Source organism: Lithobates pipiens, unplaced genomic scaffold (genome assembly GCF_037356315.1).
Source record: "Lithobates pipiens isolate NorthernLeopardFrog02 unplaced genomic scaffold, aLitPip1_a1.2 Scaffold_3, whole genome shotgun sequence".
Classification (NCBI taxonomy): Eukaryota; Metazoa; Chordata; class Amphibia; order Anura; family Ranidae; genus Lithobates; species Lithobates pipiens.
The window spans coordinates 197,660,412-197,683,047 of NW_027507790.1; the positions used below are offsets into that span (position 1 = coordinate 197,660,412).

Sequence of the window (22,636 nt, forward strand, 5' to 3'; positions counted from 1 at the left end):
CCCAAAGAGAGGGCCAACCAAGCCAGAAGGCCTATGTCCACCCTCCCACAAGACTTTCAGGATAGGTCCGAGGACCGACACCCTACTCATCAAACATGCAGGTGACAACACAAAACGTGACAAACCACACATATAAAATAAATAAAAAGTGAGGAAAGGGATAGTGAAGAGGAGAGTGAAAAGGTGGCCATTGTGCAATACAATGACCAGGCCCTCCGGCCAGGAATCAAAAATTCCTCTGGTCCTAGCCAAAAGGCCGGGCCCTAGAGGCAGGTGTGAAAAGTGTGTATATAGTGAAGTGTCCGTGGTGCCAAACTTCAAAGTGATAAATCACTGTGAATGTAAGGCACCCCTGAACTGCCACTTCAGGGGCACATCACCATAGGCTTTTCAAAAGAAGCATCCCCGACCCCCCCAGCCCAGACCACAGCAGCCCCCACCCCAGCCAGAAAGGCATGGAGATCCAGGAGCTTAGTGAGACCCTTTGCCATCAGGCCTCACTCTCCCATCACTCCTACCTAATTACATTCGGGAAGTACAGGCCGCCCCCCTGTTGGAAAAGGGGGAAGAAACGTTCCCTCCCGAAAAACTGACTAGAGCTAAAGCTGCCCCAATCCAAGCCAGAAGGCCAGGGTCCCCTCCCCTGGCGCCGACCAGTGGTTCTCCATCCCCATCAGAAGCCTTCCCTTTCGGCTACGAACCGCTCCAGGTCACCTTTACACCAGCAGGTTTTGCATAGCAACTGCCACCCCTGCTCCACCTCGCCGTAGAACAGGGACGGAAGCAAGCGCCACCTCCTGGTAACTGATAAGAATAGATACTACACTTGATCTTAGCCAAAAGGCAGAGAAGCTATACAGCCAGTGATGTCACCGGTACATGTGGTATACCCGTGCCATCCCTTTAGAGCTGCGTGCTGTGCTCCATGACTTCCGTGCGCATGCGGGGGAGTGACGTCATTGTGATGTGGCCAACCAGGCGGCCAGAGGACATGAACCCGGAAGGAATACTGGGTGAAGATGGAAGCGTCTGTCAGAGCTCACAGTGCAGCGGTGCAGGGCGTTGTGCTAAGGTAAGTATTTTATAATGTGCTAGTATGCGATGCGTATCTGCAGTGTTTCCATCCCTGCACTTTGGGGGATGCCAAGGATGGATAGGTGCAGCATCCAGCCTCCTGCAGGCAACCTGTCAAAGTCTATGGCAGACTACAGCTTGATGGGGCTGAAGAGTGAACCAAGTGGTACTGGTGCTTATGGACCTGTGTGTTGAGTGGCAGGCTCTGGAATGCAGAAGACCCGAGTTCTGGAACCTCATCCCTGAAAACTCATGGGCCTAGTGGTTAGTGAGCACTAAAGCAATATGAGAACACCTGTCAGTCTATATCAATCCATAGCAACATGTATGAACGCATTGTAATGTTTACCTTCTAACGGTCATATTTATACACGGTATACATTGCTATGTTTATTTTACTGACTAAATGATATAGTGAAGAAGAGACTTTTATACAGTAAATAATGGTTGTATGCTTGTTTTCTGTGCTACATGATTATTAGGATCCTGGATCTCTTTGGCAAAATAAAGAATCAGAGTATTCTGCTCAATCCAGTCCACCCAAATAAATATTTTAGTGTAGTGACCTCCCGGACCTCTAGAGGCCTGATGGTAACCTCCAGAGTCAGGGAGAGCTGACATCCATCCTTGTAGAATTGGTTACCAGGCATGGTGGGTGTAAGGCAAGATGAAATGATGGGCGCCAATCACTTTTTCAATGCAAATAAAGGATTTATTGTCTCTTAACAAGAACTGTGTGTGTGTGTGTGTGGGGGGGGGGGGGGGGGGGATTAGGGCCTGTACACCCTTAATTAGATACAATGACAATTAGCAGACTCTGAGACACAATAGGCAGACAGCTATACAGTTCAGAGCCTCCAGCAAGATGAAATTTGTGTATAGGCAGGACCACTGTCTCCTATGGCAACTAAGCTTTTACAGTTTCCAAAGACCTTTGCATATAGAACTTGGCAACAGAGTATGGTTCTTCTCTTATGTCAGTTTCCCACTGTAGGTCTTCAATCACTGAGCTCCCAGTGTCTCACTAGACTTCCAGATTCCAGCCACCCACTGGATCCCCTGAGCTCTTCCAAAGCTATCCCGCTGTATACTCATCAAACGTCACCCCGTTAACCCGCTGGGTCCCTGGCTTGGCATTTGCTGAAGCTTTCCCACTTCTTCACTGTCCCCGGCTGGTGAGAAGAATGCTCTGGTACTTCTTCGTGCTTACTCACAGTAGTCTCTGACAAAAGGGTGGCTGGTCCCTTAGTGGCAACTGCTTCCCCTTTACCTCCAACCAGGACTGGTTCCCAGTCCGGCTGAACCTCTGTAACTTGGTGGAATTCCAATGCTGCAGTCCCAACCCTACACTGCGTCTCTTGCTCCTGGATAGGCCACAGGCTTCTGGCCTAGAAACCTGGGACAATGCGTCCACTCAGACAGCTGTCCAGGTGGCACAGAACACCAATCACCTGACTCCACCCAAATAAATAGGCTCTCCCAGCAGGCCAAGGGGCCAAAGAAACCCCTGCCCATTGGCTGAGACACCCCATCCATTTATAATCTGACCCTGCTATGCCTTTGTTGATCTAATGTCACCAGCAACAGTGCCACCCAGTGACAGAAGAGAAAAGGTGCAGCAACTCTAGAATTAGAGAGGGATCAGTGGATCTTCTAAAATTAACCAGAACATATAGTATATGGCAAACTAAATTTGTGAGCAACCCTGCCTAAACACCAAGGTACTACATCAGTATAACAGGCACTGATATGCCACACCTCAACCACCTTGCTACCACGTGCAATGCATGCCGCTGGGGTAGAGAGTTGGCATTTTCAGGACTGGAGAAAAAAAAAAGATTTTTTATTTATGGAGGGAAGTAAAGGTCTGCCTTTTATGTAGCCAAAGATGGCTTGAATTTTGGCCTGCAAAAAAAAATAAAAAATCAGTTGACTCCGCCATCCACATGAACAGCATAGCTGGAGGAATCTGTACTGTATTAGGGCAGCTGCAGCTTCTGGTGATTGATGATGATCAATTCACCTAGCTTGTCCCTAGGGACAGGGCACTTTTTGTTCTGGGTCATGCAGTGTCCAGTTCATGCCTCACAATTTCCTCTGTTCATAAAAAATGTGGGGGTGCTAATGTGATGAAAACACATCTTCCGCCATGGTGATCTCTGTTGACTGCTCTGCATGTTTGGACTATGTAAGTGTAGCACTGACCCCCGAAAAAGCTGCTGGTTTTATTGGGCTCACCGTTACCTTCTTGACCTCGTGTGCGTCTAGGGGTTTCCTGAGGTACAAGGCCCAAAGAATTGCAGAAACTGACACTGGATCCTCTTTTTGGGATATTTATTTCAAAAGACAAGTAACACAGCTTCTAAATGAAAGGTAGAGGGTTAGGAAGGGAGTTCGGGTACTTTTTGGAACTGCAAAAATAGAGAGTCTCTCACTATTGAAATCCAGAGAACTACCGCTCACAACTGGATTGTCAGAGCCACCGGATAGACCTCCTCTCACTAGGCCTAGCAGCCGATAGAGTGTTTAAGTAAAGCAAAGTCTCTACCACAGTCTTGGATGTAGAACACTTGAATAAAGTCTCTGCCACAGACTTGGATGTAGAACACTTGAATAAAGTCTCTGCCACAGACTTGGATGTAGAACACTTGAATAAAGTCTCTGCCACAGACTTAGATGTAACTGAGAGACTTAGGTAAATTTAGAGAACAATCATACGGTACCAGTATCTTGCAGCCGATCCGGCGATACCGTATGAGTGTAGATCCATTTAGCATACCTCCCAACATTTTGAGATGGGAATGAGGGACACCTACTAACAAACGTATGTAGGCATAGGACATGCCCCCGCCACACCCCCTTAAAGGAGAATTAACCAAAAAAAAAGGTAATTTAAATCCACAAGGACATTTTTTTTTTACCACTACTATTCCTTTATATTGGCTTTTAAAATTTACAAATGCAGCAATTTAGAAATTGGATGAAAGGTTTAGCACTGGGAAACACTTTTTGAAAGATAAAAAGTGAATTTTATATACAACTATATAGATCAGACCAAAATGAGGGACATATGAGGGGGAAAGAGGAACAGAGGGACATTGCTCCAAATCAGGGACAGTCCCTCCAAATCAGGGACAGTTGGGAGCTATGCATTTAGTGTCATTCAACTGAGCCTCCAGGCTCCTTCTAAGAAGCCAGCCTTATGCATGGCCTTCTCCCGAAAAGTCCTCCCCTGGGTGCTTCTCCAGTTGCTGGGCATCTCCTCAAATGAGACGGCACTGGACCACCTTTGAATCATCCTCTCAGTTACTTTGCCTTGGGCTATCCAGCCCTGACACTCGGATTTAGATGGATCCACACCCCAGGCCATGAGGGCCATGGGGGCTGGTCAGGAAGACCAGGACCAAGCAGACAGAAAGATCTTCTGGACCTGAACCCAGAAGCATATGATGTCAGTACCTTAAATACCCTCTCCCAGAATGCACAGCAGGATGACACTCCCACTGGGCTAGTTCCGAGAAAGAATGGCACTCAATACGCCTAGCTAAACTGCTTTCTCACACTTGCTAAGGGTGACAGCGACACCTGTGGCTAAGGAGAACCCAGCGCAATCCAGCTAGACTGGCACCGAAACCATAATTTTGCACAATTAACCCTAAATCCCAACTGTGGTTTTAGGAACATTAAATTGAAAAAAAAAACACATAGCGCATGCTCGTCAGGAGCCGGCATTACATAAGATTTAATTAACATGAGACTGAGAGATGCAGGGATTGTGGGATATGTATTTTTGTCACCGGAAGTGTCAGTTCCTAGACTTTTGACAGAGGTCATACATTACCTGTGCAGTGCCAAGCCACATGCATCATGTCTGAACATAAAAAGAAACTTCTGACACAGGAATGTATAGATTTACTCCTCCCTTCTAGATTGTAAGCTCTAACGAGCAGGACCCTCTGATCCCTCCTGTATTGATTTGTATTGTAAGTGTACTGTCTGCCCTCATATTGTAAAGCACTGTGCAAACTGTTGGCGCTATATAAATCCTGTATAATAATAATAATAATACTATATGCTATAGATGTACAGAGCAACAAATGACACCATGAAAATACATGATCAATGCACATCTTATATGGGTGTAAAACACAAGTGCCCCAGAGTACTTGCTTCTACTTTTCACAGTGTCCTTACAGACCCACTAAATAAATTAGGGACCAACAACAACAGGGCCATGGCGGGGTGTCTGCTTCCTGAGTTGGCCATTTTTGACACACACTCCTGGTTGATAGAATAGGAGCTGGTCAGCATGGTATTATTTGTTGTTAGGATGCAGGTGGCTGGACCACACACCATCACTGGTTGCTAGGACATAGGTGGACGGTTTGCACAGTGTCATTGGTTGCTAGGATGCAGGTGGCCAAACCACACAGTGCCATTGGTTGCTAGAATGCTGGTGGCTGGACCTCACAGCATCATTGTTTGCTAGGATGTAGATGGCAGGACTGATCAGAATCATTGGTTAATAGAAGGCAGGTTACTACACTGCACAGTGTCATTGGTTGCCAGGACACAGGTGGCCAAATCACACAGTGTCTTTGGTTGCTAGGATGCAGGTGGCCAAAATGCACAGTGTGATTGGCTGCTAGGATGCAGGTGGCTGGACCTCACAGTATCATTGTTTGCAAGTATACGGGTGGCCAGACCACATTATATCATTGATTGCTAGGACATGGCTGGCCACACTGAACATTGTCATTTATGGTTAGAACAAAGGTGGAGAGACTGCACAGTGTCTTTGGTTACTAGAGTGCAGGTGTCTAGACCTCACATCATCATCAGTTGGTTGGAAGCAGGTGTCAGGAATGTTCAGTGTCATTAGTTGCTAGGACACAGGTAGCTGGACAGCACTGTCTCATTTGATACTAGGATTCAAGTGGTCAGAGGGCACAATGCCATTGATTTCTAGAATGCAGGTGGCTGGACCTCACGTCATCATTGGTTGCTAGGATGCAGGTGGCAGGATTGCTTAGTGTCATTGGTTGCTAGGATGCAGGTAGTTGGACAGCACAGTGTCATTGGTGGCTAGGATTGAGGTGGCTGGACAGCACAGTGTCATTGGTTGCTCGAATGCAGGTGGCTAGACCTCACATCATCATTGGTTGCTAGGATGCAGGTGGCAGGACTGCTTAGTGTCATAGTTTGATAGCACACAAGTGGCTGGACAGCAGTGTCATGGGTCATTGTGATTCAGGTGGCCAGATGACACAGTGTCATTGGTTGCTAGAATGCAGGTGGCTGGACCTCACATCATCATTGGTTGCTAGGATCCAGGTGGCAGCATTGCTTAGTGTCATTGGTTGCTAGGACACAGGTGTCTGGAAAGCACAGAGTCATTGATTGCTAGGATTCAGGTGGCCAGATGACACAGTGTCATTGATTGCTAGAATACAGGTGGCTATACCTCACGTCATCTTTGGTTGCTAAGATGTAGGTGGCTGGACCTCACATCATCATTGGTTGCTAGGATGCAAGTGGCGGCATTGCTTAGTGTCATTGGTTGCTAGGATGCAGGTAGCTGCACAGCACAGTGTCACTGGTCTCTAGGATTAAGGTGGCCAGACAACACAGTACCATTGGTTGCTAGGATGCAGGTGGATGGACTGCTTAGTGTCATAAGTTGCTAGCACACAAGTGGCTGGACAGCACAGTGTCATGGGTCATTGGGATTCAGGTGGCCAGATGACACAGTGTCATTGGTTGCTAGAATGCAGGTGGCTGGACCTCACATCATCATTGGTTTCTAGGATGCAGGTAATTGTGCCTGGTGGGCCACATAGTGTCATTGGTTGTTATGGTGGAAGCGGCTGATCAACACAGGCTCAACACAAGGGCACATAGAAATAATATGTTTTCTATCTGTCCTAATCATGCCATAATGCTGCATTTAAACGTGGAACATAAAAATGCAGTATGTCTGCCCTTTTATGCAGCGTACTGTGGTACTCAGGTGGAACTAAACCCTCCTGACAGTATTTTACAGCCTTCTTAGCCTATGATTTGCAGTTGCCATGGTGCTGCACATGTGACCAGTTATGACACCAGCCATCTGATGACTTGACAGTTCGGTTGAGTGCACAAGCAACTGTGACAGATATCATTCACAACATTCCTTAAATGCAACAGCTTTAGAAGCAGTTCTTAAAGAGGGATTCCACCAAAAAAAAAAATATTAAAAGCCAGCGGCTATAAATACTACAGCTGCTGACTTTTAATAAATGGACACTCACCTGTCCCGGGTTCCAGCGATGCCGGCAGCCGAGGCCGATCGATCGCTCGGCTCTCGGCTGCTGTCGCCACCATTCTAGGTGAGGGAATCAGGAAGTGAAGCGAATCGGCTTTACTTCCCGGTTCCCTACTGCGCATGCGCGAGCCGCGCCGTGCAATAGGAAATCTCCGTGCTGTCACTGGGACCCGTGTGTGTCCCAGCAGACAGCGCAGCAGGGCAGGAAATGGCGTAGACTCCCATGGGAGTCTATGCCCGGAAGTGGGTGTAAATACCTGTCTTTGACAGGTATCTCCACCCCCCTCCCCCCTGAAAGGTGTCAATTGTGACACCGGAGGGGGGGAGGGATCCGATCAGCGGAGGTTCCACTTTAGGGTGGAATCCCGCTTTAAAAAAAAAAAATGTAAGCAGTATGATGCAATGTAACAATGCATTGGCCCTTAATAATGTACACCAGCAAGCATCCGTGGCATACCAACGGGGGGGGGGGGGTGGTCAGCCCCCCGGGTGCCACAAATTGAGGGGGTGCAGGGCCGGTACAAAGGGGGGGCGAGGGTCAGCCCCGGATGCCCAAAATTGAGGGGGTGCAGGGCCGGTAAAAAGGGGGCAAGGGTCAGCCCCAGGTGCCACAAATTGAGGGGGTGCAGGGCCGGTACAAAGGGGGGGCGAGGGTCAGACCCAGGTGCCACAAATTGAGGGGGTGCAGGGCCGGTACAAAGGGAGGGGGCGGGGGTCAGCCCCGGGTGCCACAAATTGAGGGGGTGCAGGGCTGGTACATAGGGGGGGTGATCAGCTCGGGTGCCACAAATTGAGGGGGGTGTTCCCAGGGCCGGTACAAAGGGGGGGGGGGTCGGCACCTGTCCTGGGCATAATGTTTACATGCAGCTGTACATGTATCCTAGTATGTGGGCTGATGTGAATGAGCTCTGGTAGCCCCGTGTTTGGCTGTTGCTGCTATTATGACACTACTGATATCAGTGTTTATCCTATTACCTCTAGATTTCCTATAACATGAACCATCTTCACTCTATGCATGCAGGTGGGGTGCACAGTACATGAGACTTGTTCTATAATGTCTACAGGCGCCCTATGAGGAGAAAAGATCAATACTGGAGCAGATGTGCACAACCAATCGGCTTCTAGCTTGTACAGTACAGTAAAACTTTAAAAACTGGAAGCTGGTTGGTTGCCCTGCACAGCTGCTCCAATGATAAATCTCCCTGTATGGTTCTGAGCTCGGTGTCTTGTAACAATAGTCTCAGGTATTACTGCATTGTATATAGAGGGATGGTGGGAGCTCCGCCCCGCCCCGCCCCTGGTAGTCACGCCCTTCTCCCCGTGTATCGGCATGCAACAGGAATCCCGCCCCCTTCACAGACAGCTCGTCCCAGAGGAAATCCCATCGCTGACACCGGCCATGCCCCTCCTGCCCGCACACATCACATGGGCCACTAGGGCCAATAGGCATTCAGCGTCCAACAGGTACGAGATTCAAACTGTGCCCGTCTCCAGGAGACCCGACACACAACCCGGAGCCAGACCGGGGGTCAACATGGAGCATCGAATGATCGGACCGGGGCCCTACCGGGCCACCAAACTGGTGAGGAGGGGACCGGGGAGGGAATGTGATCGGTGGAGGAATGTCTGATCCCTATCAGTCTGATATAAAGGGACAGGAAACGAACTTTTGCGGATGTTCTAATTATATCATAATTCCTCAGCTTCACCTCTAACAGGTGATTCCTTTGCTGAGATCATTGTGGGTGGTCTGATCGTACAATCATGGAGGGGGCGACATCTGATCTGAATATTCAACAAAAAATAAACTTGCATGAACAGATCTGTTATAAGCTTACCACTCACACACACCATACAATCTGATTGTACAATCTCTTAGGCTCCATTCACACCTGATCGCAGGTGGAATCGCTGTGATTCCAAATTGTTTGCGATGCTTTTGCGTAATGACACTCCAATCGCACCGTGATTTAGCAGTGCAGTAAATCGTGCTGCAATTGCAACGTGCGATGCTTGACACTCAAAAAAAAAAAGGAACACGAATCCCCGTACACACTTGAGCGATTTTCTGCTTGTAGCTCTAAAACGCTCAACAAGTCAAATCCCATTAATTTCAATAGCCCCTGTTCACATCTGAGTGTTGTCGCCTGAAGCAAAATGCTTGTCGCTCAAAAAGAAAAATCAAGACGGGAGGTTGGGACTTTAAATGAGGTGGTTAATTGGTGTAGATTGTATCAAATTTTTTTTTTATTGTTAAAATACAAAGTATATAAGTACATAACAATGATATAATTCATGTAAGAGAGTCAATCAGTAAATATTAACAGACCTATGCATGTGCACAACAATGATAACATTGTATTTACAGTTATATACATAATTGGCAAATAACAGCAATAAAATGGTAAACATTTTTTAAAACAATTGCAAGGTTGATTCACATAGCAATTGGCAGCCTTGGTGGTACAACCAATATGACATGTCCAAATGTATATCCTAGTAAGGCAAATAACTATATCCTTAAAGCCTGACGTGTTTTTGTGTAAAGACACTTCTTCAGGGGCGGATATTATAAGGTATCTGTAGAAACATGTAATGTGAAAGTTAGTCCTGATGTTGAGGTAAATACAACAGGACAAACCATGGTTATTGGCCTTAAGTACTTACGTGCCAGCAGATAGCGACGGCAAGCACCATGAACAGAACAAGGGCCACAAGAGTAGTCCGTCCCGGGAGCTGAGGTGGTAGTATACCTCATGTCCATAGGGGCGCACAAACAGGCCCCCCCATATGAGCGCAGGTGCCTTTTTCTCCAAAGCGTGTCCAAAATGAGGAAGAGGGTATAGTGGTGTGACCTATAGTGAGTGAATGAAATGACCGTTAATTGGTGCACTGGATGAAAAGGGTTTAATATAATATGCTAGCTATGAGTAAGCGCTGTTTGTAGCGTGAAACGCGTTAGAATTTTGTTCAAAAATCCTTTTTTTGTTCCCTTTTTGCTGTGATGTTTTGTTCAACTGAGTTTTGCACTTGCACTTTGAAGAAATAAAGGCATCTCATTTTTACACAATCCGGAATGCGGCTATCCAAGGTTTCGTTCTGTTTCTACATATTTAATATAATATGAAAAGATGTGTGTTAAGTGGGGGAAAAAAAAAAAACATTTTTAAAAATGTGTAAAACGTGAGAACAAAATGTAGTGTAACGGATGTGTAAGAAAAGAAAAATACATGAGCTTCTTTTTGGCAGAGTATAAGTGTTTTTGGCCCCATAGACATCAATAGAAACGCCTGACTTGAGCATTTTACAAGCGCTTTGTCACTTGTCCTCTGCTCAAGCAGCAGCGCGCCCCCCCTGAGAGCTTTCTATTGACTAAACAAAATACCAGAAGCTGTAAAATGCTTGTAAAAAGCTGAAAAAAACGCTTAAAAATATCGCTAGGCTCAGATGCAAATGGAGCCTGAAATTATTTTGGGGACAGCGTTGCATGTTGTGATCCCGCATTTTGCTGCTCAGGCCCATTCTCCGCTTTCAGCGCTGCCACACTTTGAATGACAATTGCGCAGTCATGCAACACTGTAACCATGTGAAATTTTTATAATAATAAAAAAAAAAGTTTTCTGTCAGTAAATTAAAGTAGTTGTATGCTCAATTTTTTTACTTTTACCTACAGGAAAGCCTATAATAAGGCTTACCTGTAGGTAAAAAAAAATATCTCCTAAACCTGTACGGTTTAGGAGATATTCCCCTCGGTATGCGCCGCTGACTGCAGCGGCGCATGCGCACAAGGGGGTTCTCACCGTACTGAAATCTCCCGCGCGCATGCACGGGAGTGACGATATCGCGGCTCTGGCCACTCACAGCGCCGGAGCCGCGATACCCGGAAGAAACGCAGAGGGAGCATGTCAGCTCCCTCGGCGTGGATCGGGCCAGATGTCGGGGCCTCGTTCTAAGGTAAGTATTTCATAATGAGCTAGTATGCGGTGCATACTAGCTCATTATGCCTTTTGCTTTGCAGGTTTAAAAAAAAAAAAAAAAAAAATTTGCGGGTTTACTACCGCTTTAAGTAATTTTTATCCTTCACTGATGGGCACTGAGGCTGCACTGTTGGGGAGGCACTAATATGCCACATTGATGGGTGGTACTGGTGAGCATTGATGGGTGGCACTGATGGCCATCACTGACTGGCATCACTAATGGGCACTGGTGGTGCTTTATTGTAATCGGGGCACTGATTACATGTCTTGATCTCCCCTGCGAGGAGATGCCGCTGATCGTCTCTCCTTGCCACACGCTCTGTCAGTGTGAGGTGATGAAAGGCCATTACCGGCTCTTCTGTGTTTACATGTGACTGGCTGTGATTGGACAGTTCACATGGTGTATGGGCAGCAGCTTTTTACAGAGATCGGGGTCGCACCGTGTGCTAGCAACAAGCATGCTTGTTCTACTCACTGTGGAACCTAAGGGGTCAATCCTGCGAATTGTGTAAAAATGTTTGATCCTGTCTTCTCAGATCCTCCCCTTCTTCCACAGTCCCCAATCCCAGATAGAATCGAGCTTTGAGGGCACTCTGCACATGCACAGTTTGGTGTGTATTGGTAGAGAGTTTTTTTTTCTTGGAAGAGTACATGTGATCAGCACAGGGCCAATCAGCACTGTCCAGACAGAGGGTCAGGGGTCCTGTAGCCTCATAGGACAGTCAGGGGAGAATGAAAACTTCTCCTACAAGCTTTAACCAGACACAGATAGAAGTCACAAGACTGCTATATACTGTTGATGAGAAAAGGTATTCATTAGGTTATATTTACAAAAATAATTACATTTCCATGTTCTGTGTACTGTGAGAGACCAGATATAGGGAATGAAGGGGCCTGAGATTAGTAGCACTTTAATGACACCTCCATGCATGGGACAATTTAGTGCATTTTTGCGCCCACCAAATCACATGATGCTGATGAGGCACAATTTAAAAAAGTCAGTGGCTTTTTTCCCTGCTGATTGGGTTACCCACTGAAATGGATGGGCTGCCTTCCCACAGAGTGTAGGTCACACAAGTGTAAACCTAGTTTAAAAGGGCTTCTGTTGTGTGTTTTTTTATTTTTTTTATATTTATATTTGCAACAGGGTCATTTTAGCCACGTCAGCCCCGGAAGGATTTACCCCCCTTCCTGACCAGAGCACTTTTTTGTAATACGGTACTGCATCGCCTTTAACTGACAATTGTGCGGTAGTGCGATGTTGCACCCAAACAAAATTGACGTTTTTTTTTTCTCCCCACAAATAGAGCTTTCTTTTGGTGGTATTTGATCACCTCTGTGAGATATATATATATATATATATATATATATATATATATATATATATATATATATATATATATATATTAATTATAAAATTTATTTTTCAGTTTAGGCTGATATGTATTCTTCTACATAAGTACTAGTACTATTTAGTTTTTTTTTTTTTTTGTTTATTAGTAACAGTGGTGAGCTGCGTTATTTTTTTTTTAATTATTATTTTTATGACTGCGAGATTATGGCAGACACATCGGACACTTTTGATGCTATTTTGGGACTATTGTCATTTATACAGCGATCAGTGCTATAAAACTGCACTGATTACTGTGTAAATGACACTGGCAGTGAAGGGGTTAAGTGTGTCCTAGGGAGTGATTCTAACTGGGGGGGGGTAGGCTTCTAGTCACATGACAGGGAGCAGTGATCTCTGTCAGGCAGAACAGGAAAATGTCTTGTTTACATAGGCACGTTTCCGTTCTGCGGCTTCGTGACATGAGCGCCGTGAGAATCGGCGGACATAGAGTCTGCTGGTCCAGTGGGAACGGTCGTGCTGTATGCGGCGGGCGTGCGTCTGCTATCCCTGCCTCTTATAGGGGACATGCAGGTACACCTATTTGCCCACCGCTGCCATTGTGCCGAGAGAGCATGGAATTGTCAGATTCTGCCTCACTTTTGCGGGGCGAGTTTTGGCTGTATTGAGCAAAGTGTTTTTTGTCTGTTGCATGGCGGCTTGAGTGTGTTAAATGGATTTTGGTTGTGTCAAGGAATGGGTTAAAAAGCATACAACCCCCCCTTCAACACACCTACAACCCATCCCGCAATAGCAATTACATGCTCCCTTGGCGCTTAGCAGATCGTCTGATCCTGCCTCCAACGATCTGTGCATGCGTTGCATCCACATCACTCCAGCATATCAACTGGAGTGACGTTGCATACTGCGCATGCGCAGATCCATCAGAAGCATTTTTTTGACAGAGGGCATTTCTCAATATAATTGACGCATACCTCTCATATGAGCAGTTGCATGTGAATAGAGTCTCTGACCGACCCTGGAAGCAGCTAGTGTCTATCCAAGGTCAGCATTGGCCAGTTTGCGTCTGGAAGTGGCACTTAGTTGCCTCAGAACGCAGCAAACTATGAACCTCGGGCCACCTGTGTGAATGTAGCCTATTTTTCATAGAGTTCTAGTAGGGTGAACTCCCTAGCTACAGCTGAAAACCATCAGGAAGAGGTGTGCGGGCAAATCTTTTTCATAAGCCGCACTTTGTAATGATCATTGTGTGTTGTATGTTGTGTAGTGCGCTCATGCTGTATATTGTAGAGTTGATGTTATTTTAGGATGGTGATGTCTGGTTAGTGTTGTCGTGTCTCGTGATGGACTTAGATCTTTGTGTAGATGTCTAGGGACTTTTTGTGACTGTTGGTGATGAGTTTGTTCAGTAAGCACAGGGTGTCAATGACACTCGGAGCGTCCCGGTATTCAGTCTGATCTCTCTTTATGATACGCACTGCAAGCTGCAACCTGTTTACAGTGCATTGCCAGGCTTGTCTGAGTATAGTGCACAGGAAAAGGGCTTGGTAGGGTTTTTAGTTTTATTTTTTAAAAGTATTTATTTTTATTAACTTGGTGATTTTTTTTTTTTTTTTTTTGCGTTTAGGTGAATAGAGAAACCAGCATCGTGCAAGTACAGCATTCACACTAGCCTCCTGCGTTTGGTTTATTTAACCCCTTCATACTGGAGCGTAAAACAAGTCCTAATGTGAAGAAGTTTTGCAACTTTAACATATGTTAGCAAAACTGTGTGTATATATATATATATATATATATATATCTATCACTTGGCCAGGGGTAGGAAGAGGCCCTTGTTCTCATCAACATGGGGAGAAAGCCCCCCCCCCCCCATGTAGAGGGCATGTGGCCTGGTATGGTTTGCTCGTAAATCCCCCCCCCCCCCCCACGCCCGGGCTCCATGCTCAGATACGGGCCCTGTTTGGATTTTGGGGGGTATCCCGCACCATCTTTGTTTTTATATTTCAGTGTGAGGTTTCCCTTAATATCCATCCCAGACCTGAAGGCCCTGGTATAGACTGGGGGGGAGGGGGAGGTCCCCCTGCGCTGTTTTTTATTTATTTATTTTTTTAATTGCCGGCAATTCTTCTGTTTTACATTCAGCTGTCAGCAGGGAACCCCACTTACTGCTGAGGACTCATCAGGCGTTTTGTTAACCTCCTTGGCGGTATGATTATGTCAGATTTTTGCGTCTCAAAGCGGTAAAATGTTTTGCATGGAAATTTGGCACTTTATATTGTAGGCCTGTAATTTTTAGGAATAACTCACTTAATGGGTTTGATAACCCATATAAGACAAACTCTGCTAGACCCTTTATTAGAGCCTGGCAGAGCAACACTGCATTAGTATTTTGTAGAAACGAGTGCTGTAAATACCTATTTTAAGCTGTCTTCAGGTTGGTCAAATGACTTGCGGCCGCTGTACAGCTGGATACTGCAGGAGGGGCCGTGATCTCCCTCTGACGTCAGCCAGGGAGATCACATGGCTGCTCAGTCTCTACTGCAGTAACCCTGGAAACCGGCCGAAAGTCACGTGACATCGCTGAATCATTATTTACAACACTAGTTTTTATGAAAAATGAATGCAGTGTGCTATGGCAGGATATAAATGAACGGCTGGCAGTAAGCATTTACTATTATTTTATTTTTTATTTTTACTAATGGCAGTGGGGGGGGAGGGGGAAAGATGGAGACACCTAGCTTGCAGGAAGGAGGGAGGGGAGAGAGGAGAGCAGGGCAGCGTATATTACGGTGGTCATGGCTCAGCCAGGCTCAGTCTCCATGTGTCGCGGCGCTCGCAGGGTTTCCGCTTTTGGTAATGAAAATTCACCCCGAGCCACATTCAGGATTACCGCCAGGGAGGTTAAGGATGCTGGCTAGTGTCAGAAAAATTACCGCAAGCTTTCACTGCTAAAATACTGCATCACTTCATAAAATAGCGCATGCAGTATTTTAGTAGTGTCTTTTTTTTTTCTGTTTGTTTTTTAAACGCTGTGCGATATCTTACTGCATATTCAGATGCGGTATGATACCGCTCTGTGAATGGAGCCCCCTGATCCTGCATTTTTAAAAATGTTTTTTTTATTTTTTATTTTTTTGTACTGATCTTGACATTGACCTACATAAAACTTTTTTTTTTTTTTACACATTTTAAAGGGGTTGTAAAGTCGGAAGGTATTTTTTATTTTTGTTGATGTAAACCCTCACACATACCATGTGAAGTGAACAGCCTCAGATGATGCACAGAGATGAAACAAATCTCCCTACATACATTTTACATGTATATCTGCTGTCTTCATCCCCCTGCCTCCACAGGCAGAGGAAGGAAGAATTTGTGCAGAGCTGTGCTGTGACAAGACAAGCTCTCTGCTAAACTATTTATAGCACCCACCCTGACACAAATTTCAGGCTGGTTTTATCTTGGTTGTTGGTGAACGTGTCAGAAGTTGTCATGCTGATAACAGAAGAACACAAGGGCAGAAAGACATGGGACTTTGGAGAGAGATAAGTAAACACTACAGATATGTGCCTAAGTCAGAGTTCATTAATCTGGTTAATGCAATCTATGCATTCAGATAAAAAAGCCTTCTGTGTGCAACAGCTCCAGTCGGGCCCCCCCCTAATACTTATGTGAGCCCCATCTCTGTCCAGCGATGTCCACGAGTGTCTCGGTCATCTGAGGCTTCTCAAATCATGCACAGCTCTCTCTCATTCTTGTGAGAGTTTGCCAGGAAAGAGGGGGGTGAGTCATAGGAGGGCCAATAAGAGCTGCAGGACTGCAGAGCTAGAGGAGTTCCTCTGTGTAAATCCAGGAAGTGGACAGGTAGCAGCTTCAGCTGCCCACAGTTAAAATGGACGCAGCCAAACTCAGTGGAGGGAGGTTTCTGCAGCATATTTGGCAAGTACAGGATCACGTTATATGTAAAATTATGTGCAAAGTGGTTGGAGGGAAGCTTCAGAATGGCAAATATGTTTTTATTATAAATTATGTAAACAGACTGCAGTTCTCTTTAACTGTGTTCCCTGGGTGTGTTCTAACTGTGTGGGTGGATAGGATCACTGGGACAACACAGAGAGATCGCTGTTCTTGATCACTAGGAACAGCAGATCTCCATGTTGTCCCCTGTCAGAACGGGGATCAGCCTTGTTTACAGATCCATGTTCTGCCTCTGTGCGCACGCCCACGCTATCTTTTACATGAAACGACATACAGGTAAGTCGTTTTGCACAATAGAGCCAACCTGCCGCAGTATATGTACGGTGGCTGGTCGGCAATTTTTTTATTTTTTTTAAAGTCAGCAGCTACAAATATTGCAGCTGCTGACTTTTAAAATAAGCACACTCGCCTGTCCCAGGGTCCAGAGATGTCGGCACCCGAGGCCGAACCGCCCCTTGGTCCTCGGATGCCGCCACCATCTTCGTTAAAGGAATCAGGAAATTAAGCTTTGCGGCTTCATTTCCCGGTTCCCTACTGCGCATGTGAACCTCCCGCTTTAACATTTCCTTTTTTTTTTTTTTCTCCTTTCTAAAAGGGAAAATCTATCCCTCCATTCAAGCAGAGAAACGCAGGGATGGGCTGCACAGTGGCTGATTAGTGTGATAGCCAATCGCAGCGACCAGTGCAAACTTGGGAACGCGAGCGATGACTGCTCTAACAGAAAAAATCATCCACGTGTGTCCAGTCTTAGGCTGGGTTCACACTGCTGCGGTGATGAGATCGGATGTGATTCGCACCGCACTGCGGTGCAAATCACATCCGATCTCTGTGCGATGCGAGTTCAGCCATACAGATAGTATGGCTGAATTCGCATCGCATCCGGCCCAAACTCGCACAGGACCCTTTTTTTGGTCCGCAGCAGAATCGGATCGCATGGGTGTTCACACCATGCGACCTGATTCCTGTCCAAGTTTGCAGATCGCACTGCGATATGCAAACTGATCTGGGGGTGTCATTAATGTTTCACTGACACTCCCAGCAGTTCGCATAGGGCAGTGTGAACTGCCGCCCGGAGGCATGGGATGCGGGAACCCGGAGTGGATTTGCAGCGTTCCCGCATCGCTGCAGTGTGAACTCAGCCTTAGGTTGGGTTCACACCATTGCTATTTGGATGTGGATTTCGCTGCATCCAATTTGCATAACAGGAGATTGTGACCGGCTCTCTATGGAGCGAACTGTCTGCAGAATGATTTTTATAAATGAATCGTATTCCCAACATTGATAAAATACAGACAGCAGACCTTTATATAGCATATGATCAGTATATTATCCACCAGGGAAAGCTTTACAAACTGCAGAACTTTAGACGTTAAATGATTGTCCTGACTATCCTTCAAGCACACCCCATATACAAACAAGAGTGACCCTTGGAAGAAACGTCATCTATCACTGATAGCCGACAGTCTGTATATATACAGATCCATAAGATGTACTTTAAGGTCTTCCATTAGACGGAGTGTATATATAAAGGCTATAAACAATTTTATTTGAAAGGTAAACCAAGCGCCATTGTAATTCTTTCAGGCCCACAAGTAATCGTTAAAGCTGAATTCCAGGTATGGTAATTTTTTACTGTGTTTGGACCAATGTAAGTATCTATTTGCCGAACCTGTGGGGTCCCTCTAGAAAAGGGGGTCTCCAAACTATGGCCCTCCAGTTGTTCAGGAACTACAATTCCCATGAGGCCTAGTCATGTCTGTGAATGTCAGTTTTACAATGCCTCATGGAACGTGTAGTTCAGCACCAGCTGGAGAGCCGTAGTTTAGAGATTCCTGCTCTAGAATGTGGAAATCCTTGTATTAGGCACCATTACTACAGTGATCGTATCTCGTGTGGAGTGGCTGCCCTGCTGCATTGTGAACATAGGAGGATGCTCATTTAGCATGGGCATCATCCAGGAAAAGCTTTGCATTTCTCTAGGAATGCAAGGCCTTCTATGATTTGATTAGGTGGTGATCACTTTGTATTCATTAAGAATGTGTAGCATGGGCGCCATTCAGGGAAAATGCTAAGTGAGCATCCTCCTGTGTTCATAAGGCAGCAGGGCAGTCGCTAAACCAGAGCTCGACAAAACCCAGGTGCCAGGTCGCAATGGTAGCTGCAAATTGTGTCCTAGCACCTGGTCTACACCGCAGCAGCGATCCGGATCCCTCCCATGTGGCCCCTCTGTGGGTGCGCAGACTAATTTCAGGCTGGCTGATGTTTGAGGCCGCAGCTTTGCAGCCTGCTGGAGGGGGATACATGCTCCTTTTGTGCAACCTGGCGCCCTCCTCTGGTGGGTGGTGCTGTAATGAGCACGGCTTGCTCTCACTGCACGCCCACCCCTAACATCATCTTCCCAGTCTGGGAGTTGGGGCTGGGGTTGAGGTGGCGGGCTTGATTGGTCACCCCCTCTCCTTACTGCTGCTGAGTGGATGGGGAGTGCTGCCTATTAGAGCCAACTCATAAATGCCCACCAGTGCCACCTCATTAGTGAGGCCTATCGGTGCCCATTAGCACCACCTCATCAATCCTCATCAGTGTAGTCTCATCTATTTACCGTATATACTCGAGTATAGGCCGACCCGAATATAAGCCGAGGCCCCCAATTTACCCCCAAAAAAACTGGCAAACTTATTGACTCGTGTATAAGCCGAGGGTGAGACATGCCTGTCCATCCCTGTGTGTGTGTCCGTCCATCCCTGTGTGTCCGTCCATCCCTGTGTGTCCGTCCATCCCTGTGTGTCCGTCCATCCATCCCTGTGTGTGTGTGTGTCCATCCATCCATCCATCCCTGTGTGTCTCCATCCATCCATCCATCCCTGTGTGTGTGTGTCTCCATCCATCCATCCATCCATCCATCCCTGTGTGTGTGTGTCTCCATCCATCCATCCCTGTGTGTGTGTGTCTCCATCCATCCATCCCTGTGTGTGTGTGTCTCCATCCATCCCTGTGTGTGTGTGTGTATCCATCCATCCCTGTGTGTGTGTGTGTGTGTGTGTGTGTGTGTGTGTGTCCAGCCTACCTGTGTCCCGAGCCTTTGTCCCGAGCCTCCGTCCCGTGCCTTGCCTCCTTGCCTCCGTCCCGTGCCGTGCCTTGCCTCCGTCCCGTGCCCTCTTCGTCGGCGCCTCGGCGGCCATTGTAAAATTCAAAAGCCGCGCCTCCGCCTTCGCCTGTGATAGGCGGAACACTGAATTTCCCAGCAGCCTGTGTTCCGCCTATCACGGACATCGTATCATCCTCGTCCGTAGTACGAGGATGATACGATGTCCGTGATAGGCGGAACACAGGCTGCTGGGAAATTCAGTGTTCCGCCTATCACAGGCGAAGGCGGAGCCGGAGGCGCGGCTTTTGAATTATAGAATGGCCGCTGTCTGTCTGCTCGACACGCTGATCAGGTAGACAGACAGCGATGACTCGAGTATAAGCCGAGGGGGGCACTTTCAGCCTCAAAAAAGAGGCTGAAAATCTCGGCTTATACTCGAGTATATACGGTATCTATTTTTTAACATTTACAGCTTTTTTCTCGCTTGGCACCAGGCGTAGTAATTATTTTTGCCTGGACATGCAATTCTGGGTGATGGGCAGCTGATTTAAAAAAAAACTGTCTCCTAACTTTTTTTAGCTGGCTATTAAATTCTAAGCAGGTTTGTCAAGCCCTGCGCTAAACACGAGATGGGCACCATTATTACAGTGATCATGATACAGTGATTTCCAGATTTTAGAGCAGGGTTCTCAATGTTCTAAGCAAAGGGCCAATTTACTGTCCTTCAGACTGTAGGGAGGACAAACTGGCCAGTGGAAGTATAAAGAACCCCCAGCAGTGAAATAGTGCCCCAATAGCCAGATAAAGGCAAGTGAAGGGCCACCTCTGGCCCCTGGGCTGCAGTTTAGGGACAACTGTTCTAGAGTGATTCCACAGGTATGGCACATACATACTTACATTGGTCCAAGCTAGGCCAATGTATCTATGTAAAAATGACCATACCTGGAGGGACAGGAAGTTATGGGGATCTCTCCAGAGGGGACAGGCATCTGTTAGACCTCTACAGTAAAACCTCGGTGTTCATATGTCTCATTCCATCACATATATATTGCGCTATAAAAGTATTTCATTCATTCATTCATTCATACCAGTATCGATATTCCCATTGCACACGTTTCTGGCTAAGGAATTTTGAGTGCTGCTGCAACAGCCAGCTGGAGATGTAAAACTTCACAGATCAATGTACGTATTTGCCAGCACACCATGGATCTTCGTATAACGTCCAAAGGTTTATTCACAGTGATCACTTAAGAGGACAATGTTTTTGGGCCATGCAGCACCCCTTCGTCAGGCATGTGATGTAGAATGTCATTCTACCACATATACCAAAAATCTGAGAATCGTTCATTTATCCCAGGCCAGTGGGCACAGTCACTCAAATCACTGCTTTACACGCAAACAGCCAAATGCACATCTATAGCCAATGGCTTATAGTGCAAATATAGTGCAGTGTAATGGAGCCATATATTCCAAACTCTATACAAGTGTTTCAGACTTTTTGACCATCAATGCAATGTATAGAAACCGTGGCTAATATAGAGTAGGGTTTGGATCCCAATGGAGAAGATTTACCAAAACTGGAGCACTCCGGTTCTGGTGCAGCTGTGCATGGTAGCCAATTGGCTTCTAACTTCAGCTTGTTCAATTAAGCTTTGACAATAAAACCTGGAAGCTGATTGGTTTCTAGACAGAGCTGCACCGGATTTTGCATGCTCTGGTTTTAGTAAATCTCCCCCAATGAGACAATATAACAATACTGTCTCTTCTTCCTATACGCTGTATGATTTATGCGGTCTCATTAGTAGAGAGCTTAAAGCGGTTCTGCACACACATTGTGGTTTTTTTTTTTTTATATACTGTTTAAAATTAAATTCATGCTAAAGTCAGACTTACTTGTACTGATGCTTCCTGGTATCCTGGTCCATTTTCCTGTCTAATCGATAGTTTTAAAAATCATGCCCAGCAGATGTCATCTTGCTTGTGGGCATTTGAAGCCCACAAGCAATCACTTGTTCCATCGCATTAGAAGAACCAGCATTCCTTGCTGGATCCCGCGCATGCTCAGTGGCAACTGCGCCACGCGGTGTAATCATCAATGTTGCCATCACAATTGGTGCCCTACCTAACAATGGCTAATTTCAAAACGCCTTCCAAACGTGGCCAGTGTAATGACGTCACGCGTTGAAATCACGCGAGATTTCGCATCGGACCTCCGCACTGACTCCTGGGATGAATTGCACAAGATCCCACGAGACAGTGCGGCGATCACCGGACATGATGCAGATCCCCGCACAAACGCCGCCCACCGCCGCAGGGAATAAAAACTCAGATTACAAACATGAACAGGTACGATAAAAAAAAAAAAAAAGCCATTGTACACTCTTTGCTGCATTTACAAACGAATGAGGCTAACTTTTGAAAGTGTGTGCAGAACCGCTTTAAAGATATCCCTGTCCCTCTGTCACCAGTACACAATTTGGGGGAATCTCCCCACTGGTGACAATTCCCCTCTCAGTCCAAAACAAGGAAACAATTTTGGCTTGAGCCAAACCCTGTTATCAATGTAAGAAATTGCAGGTAAAAGCACAGAAAAATCATTTTTTATTTTCCATGCTTGCAGCATTCCACCCCCCCCCCCCCCCCCAATAAGGCCCCGTTCACATCTAGGCGTTTTTGGGCATTTTTATGCTCTAAGCCTCAGCTCTAAAAACGCCCAATGAGATAAATCCCCATTCATTTTAATGGCCCCTGTTCACATCTGAACGTCCTATTGCCTATAGCAAAACGTTAGTCGCTCAAAAAAGTACACAAGCTTCTTTTTTGGCAGGTCACAGGCGTCTTACTGCTTTTACATTAATGACCTTTTGACC

The 22,636-nt window shown here is 46.3% G+C and overlaps 1 protein-coding gene, 1 long non-coding RNA gene and 1 pseudogene across 2 annotated transcripts in view; 1 reads left to right on the forward strand and 2 right to left on the reverse strand.

Moving 5' to 3' along the window:
- Positions 1-723: 723 nt before the first annotated feature.
- On the reverse strand, positions 724-856 carry LOC143941779 (U2 spliceosomal RNA; annotated as a pseudogene).
- A 7,949-nt stretch (positions 857-8,805) lies between these two features.
- The window catches only part of DEPDC1B (DEP domain containing 1B), a 109,149-nt gene continuing 95,318 nt past the window's right edge, over positions 8,806-22,636 (forward strand). The window contains exon 1 of the mRNA XM_077462684.1: positions 8,806-8,960. Coding sequence (XP_077318810.1) covers positions 8,913-8,960 — 48 coding nt within the window. The 5' untranslated portion in view covers positions 8,806-8,912. The remainder of the gene's footprint in view (positions 8,961-22,636) is intronic.
- On the reverse strand, positions 9,688-21,875 carry LOC143940019 (uncharacterized). The gene is made up of 3 exons (XR_013263808.1): positions 21,660-21,875; positions 10,046-10,233; positions 9,688-9,958 (listed from the first exon to the last, which is right to left on the reverse strand). It is a non-coding gene; the product is annotated as an uncharacterized LOC143940019 (long non-coding RNA).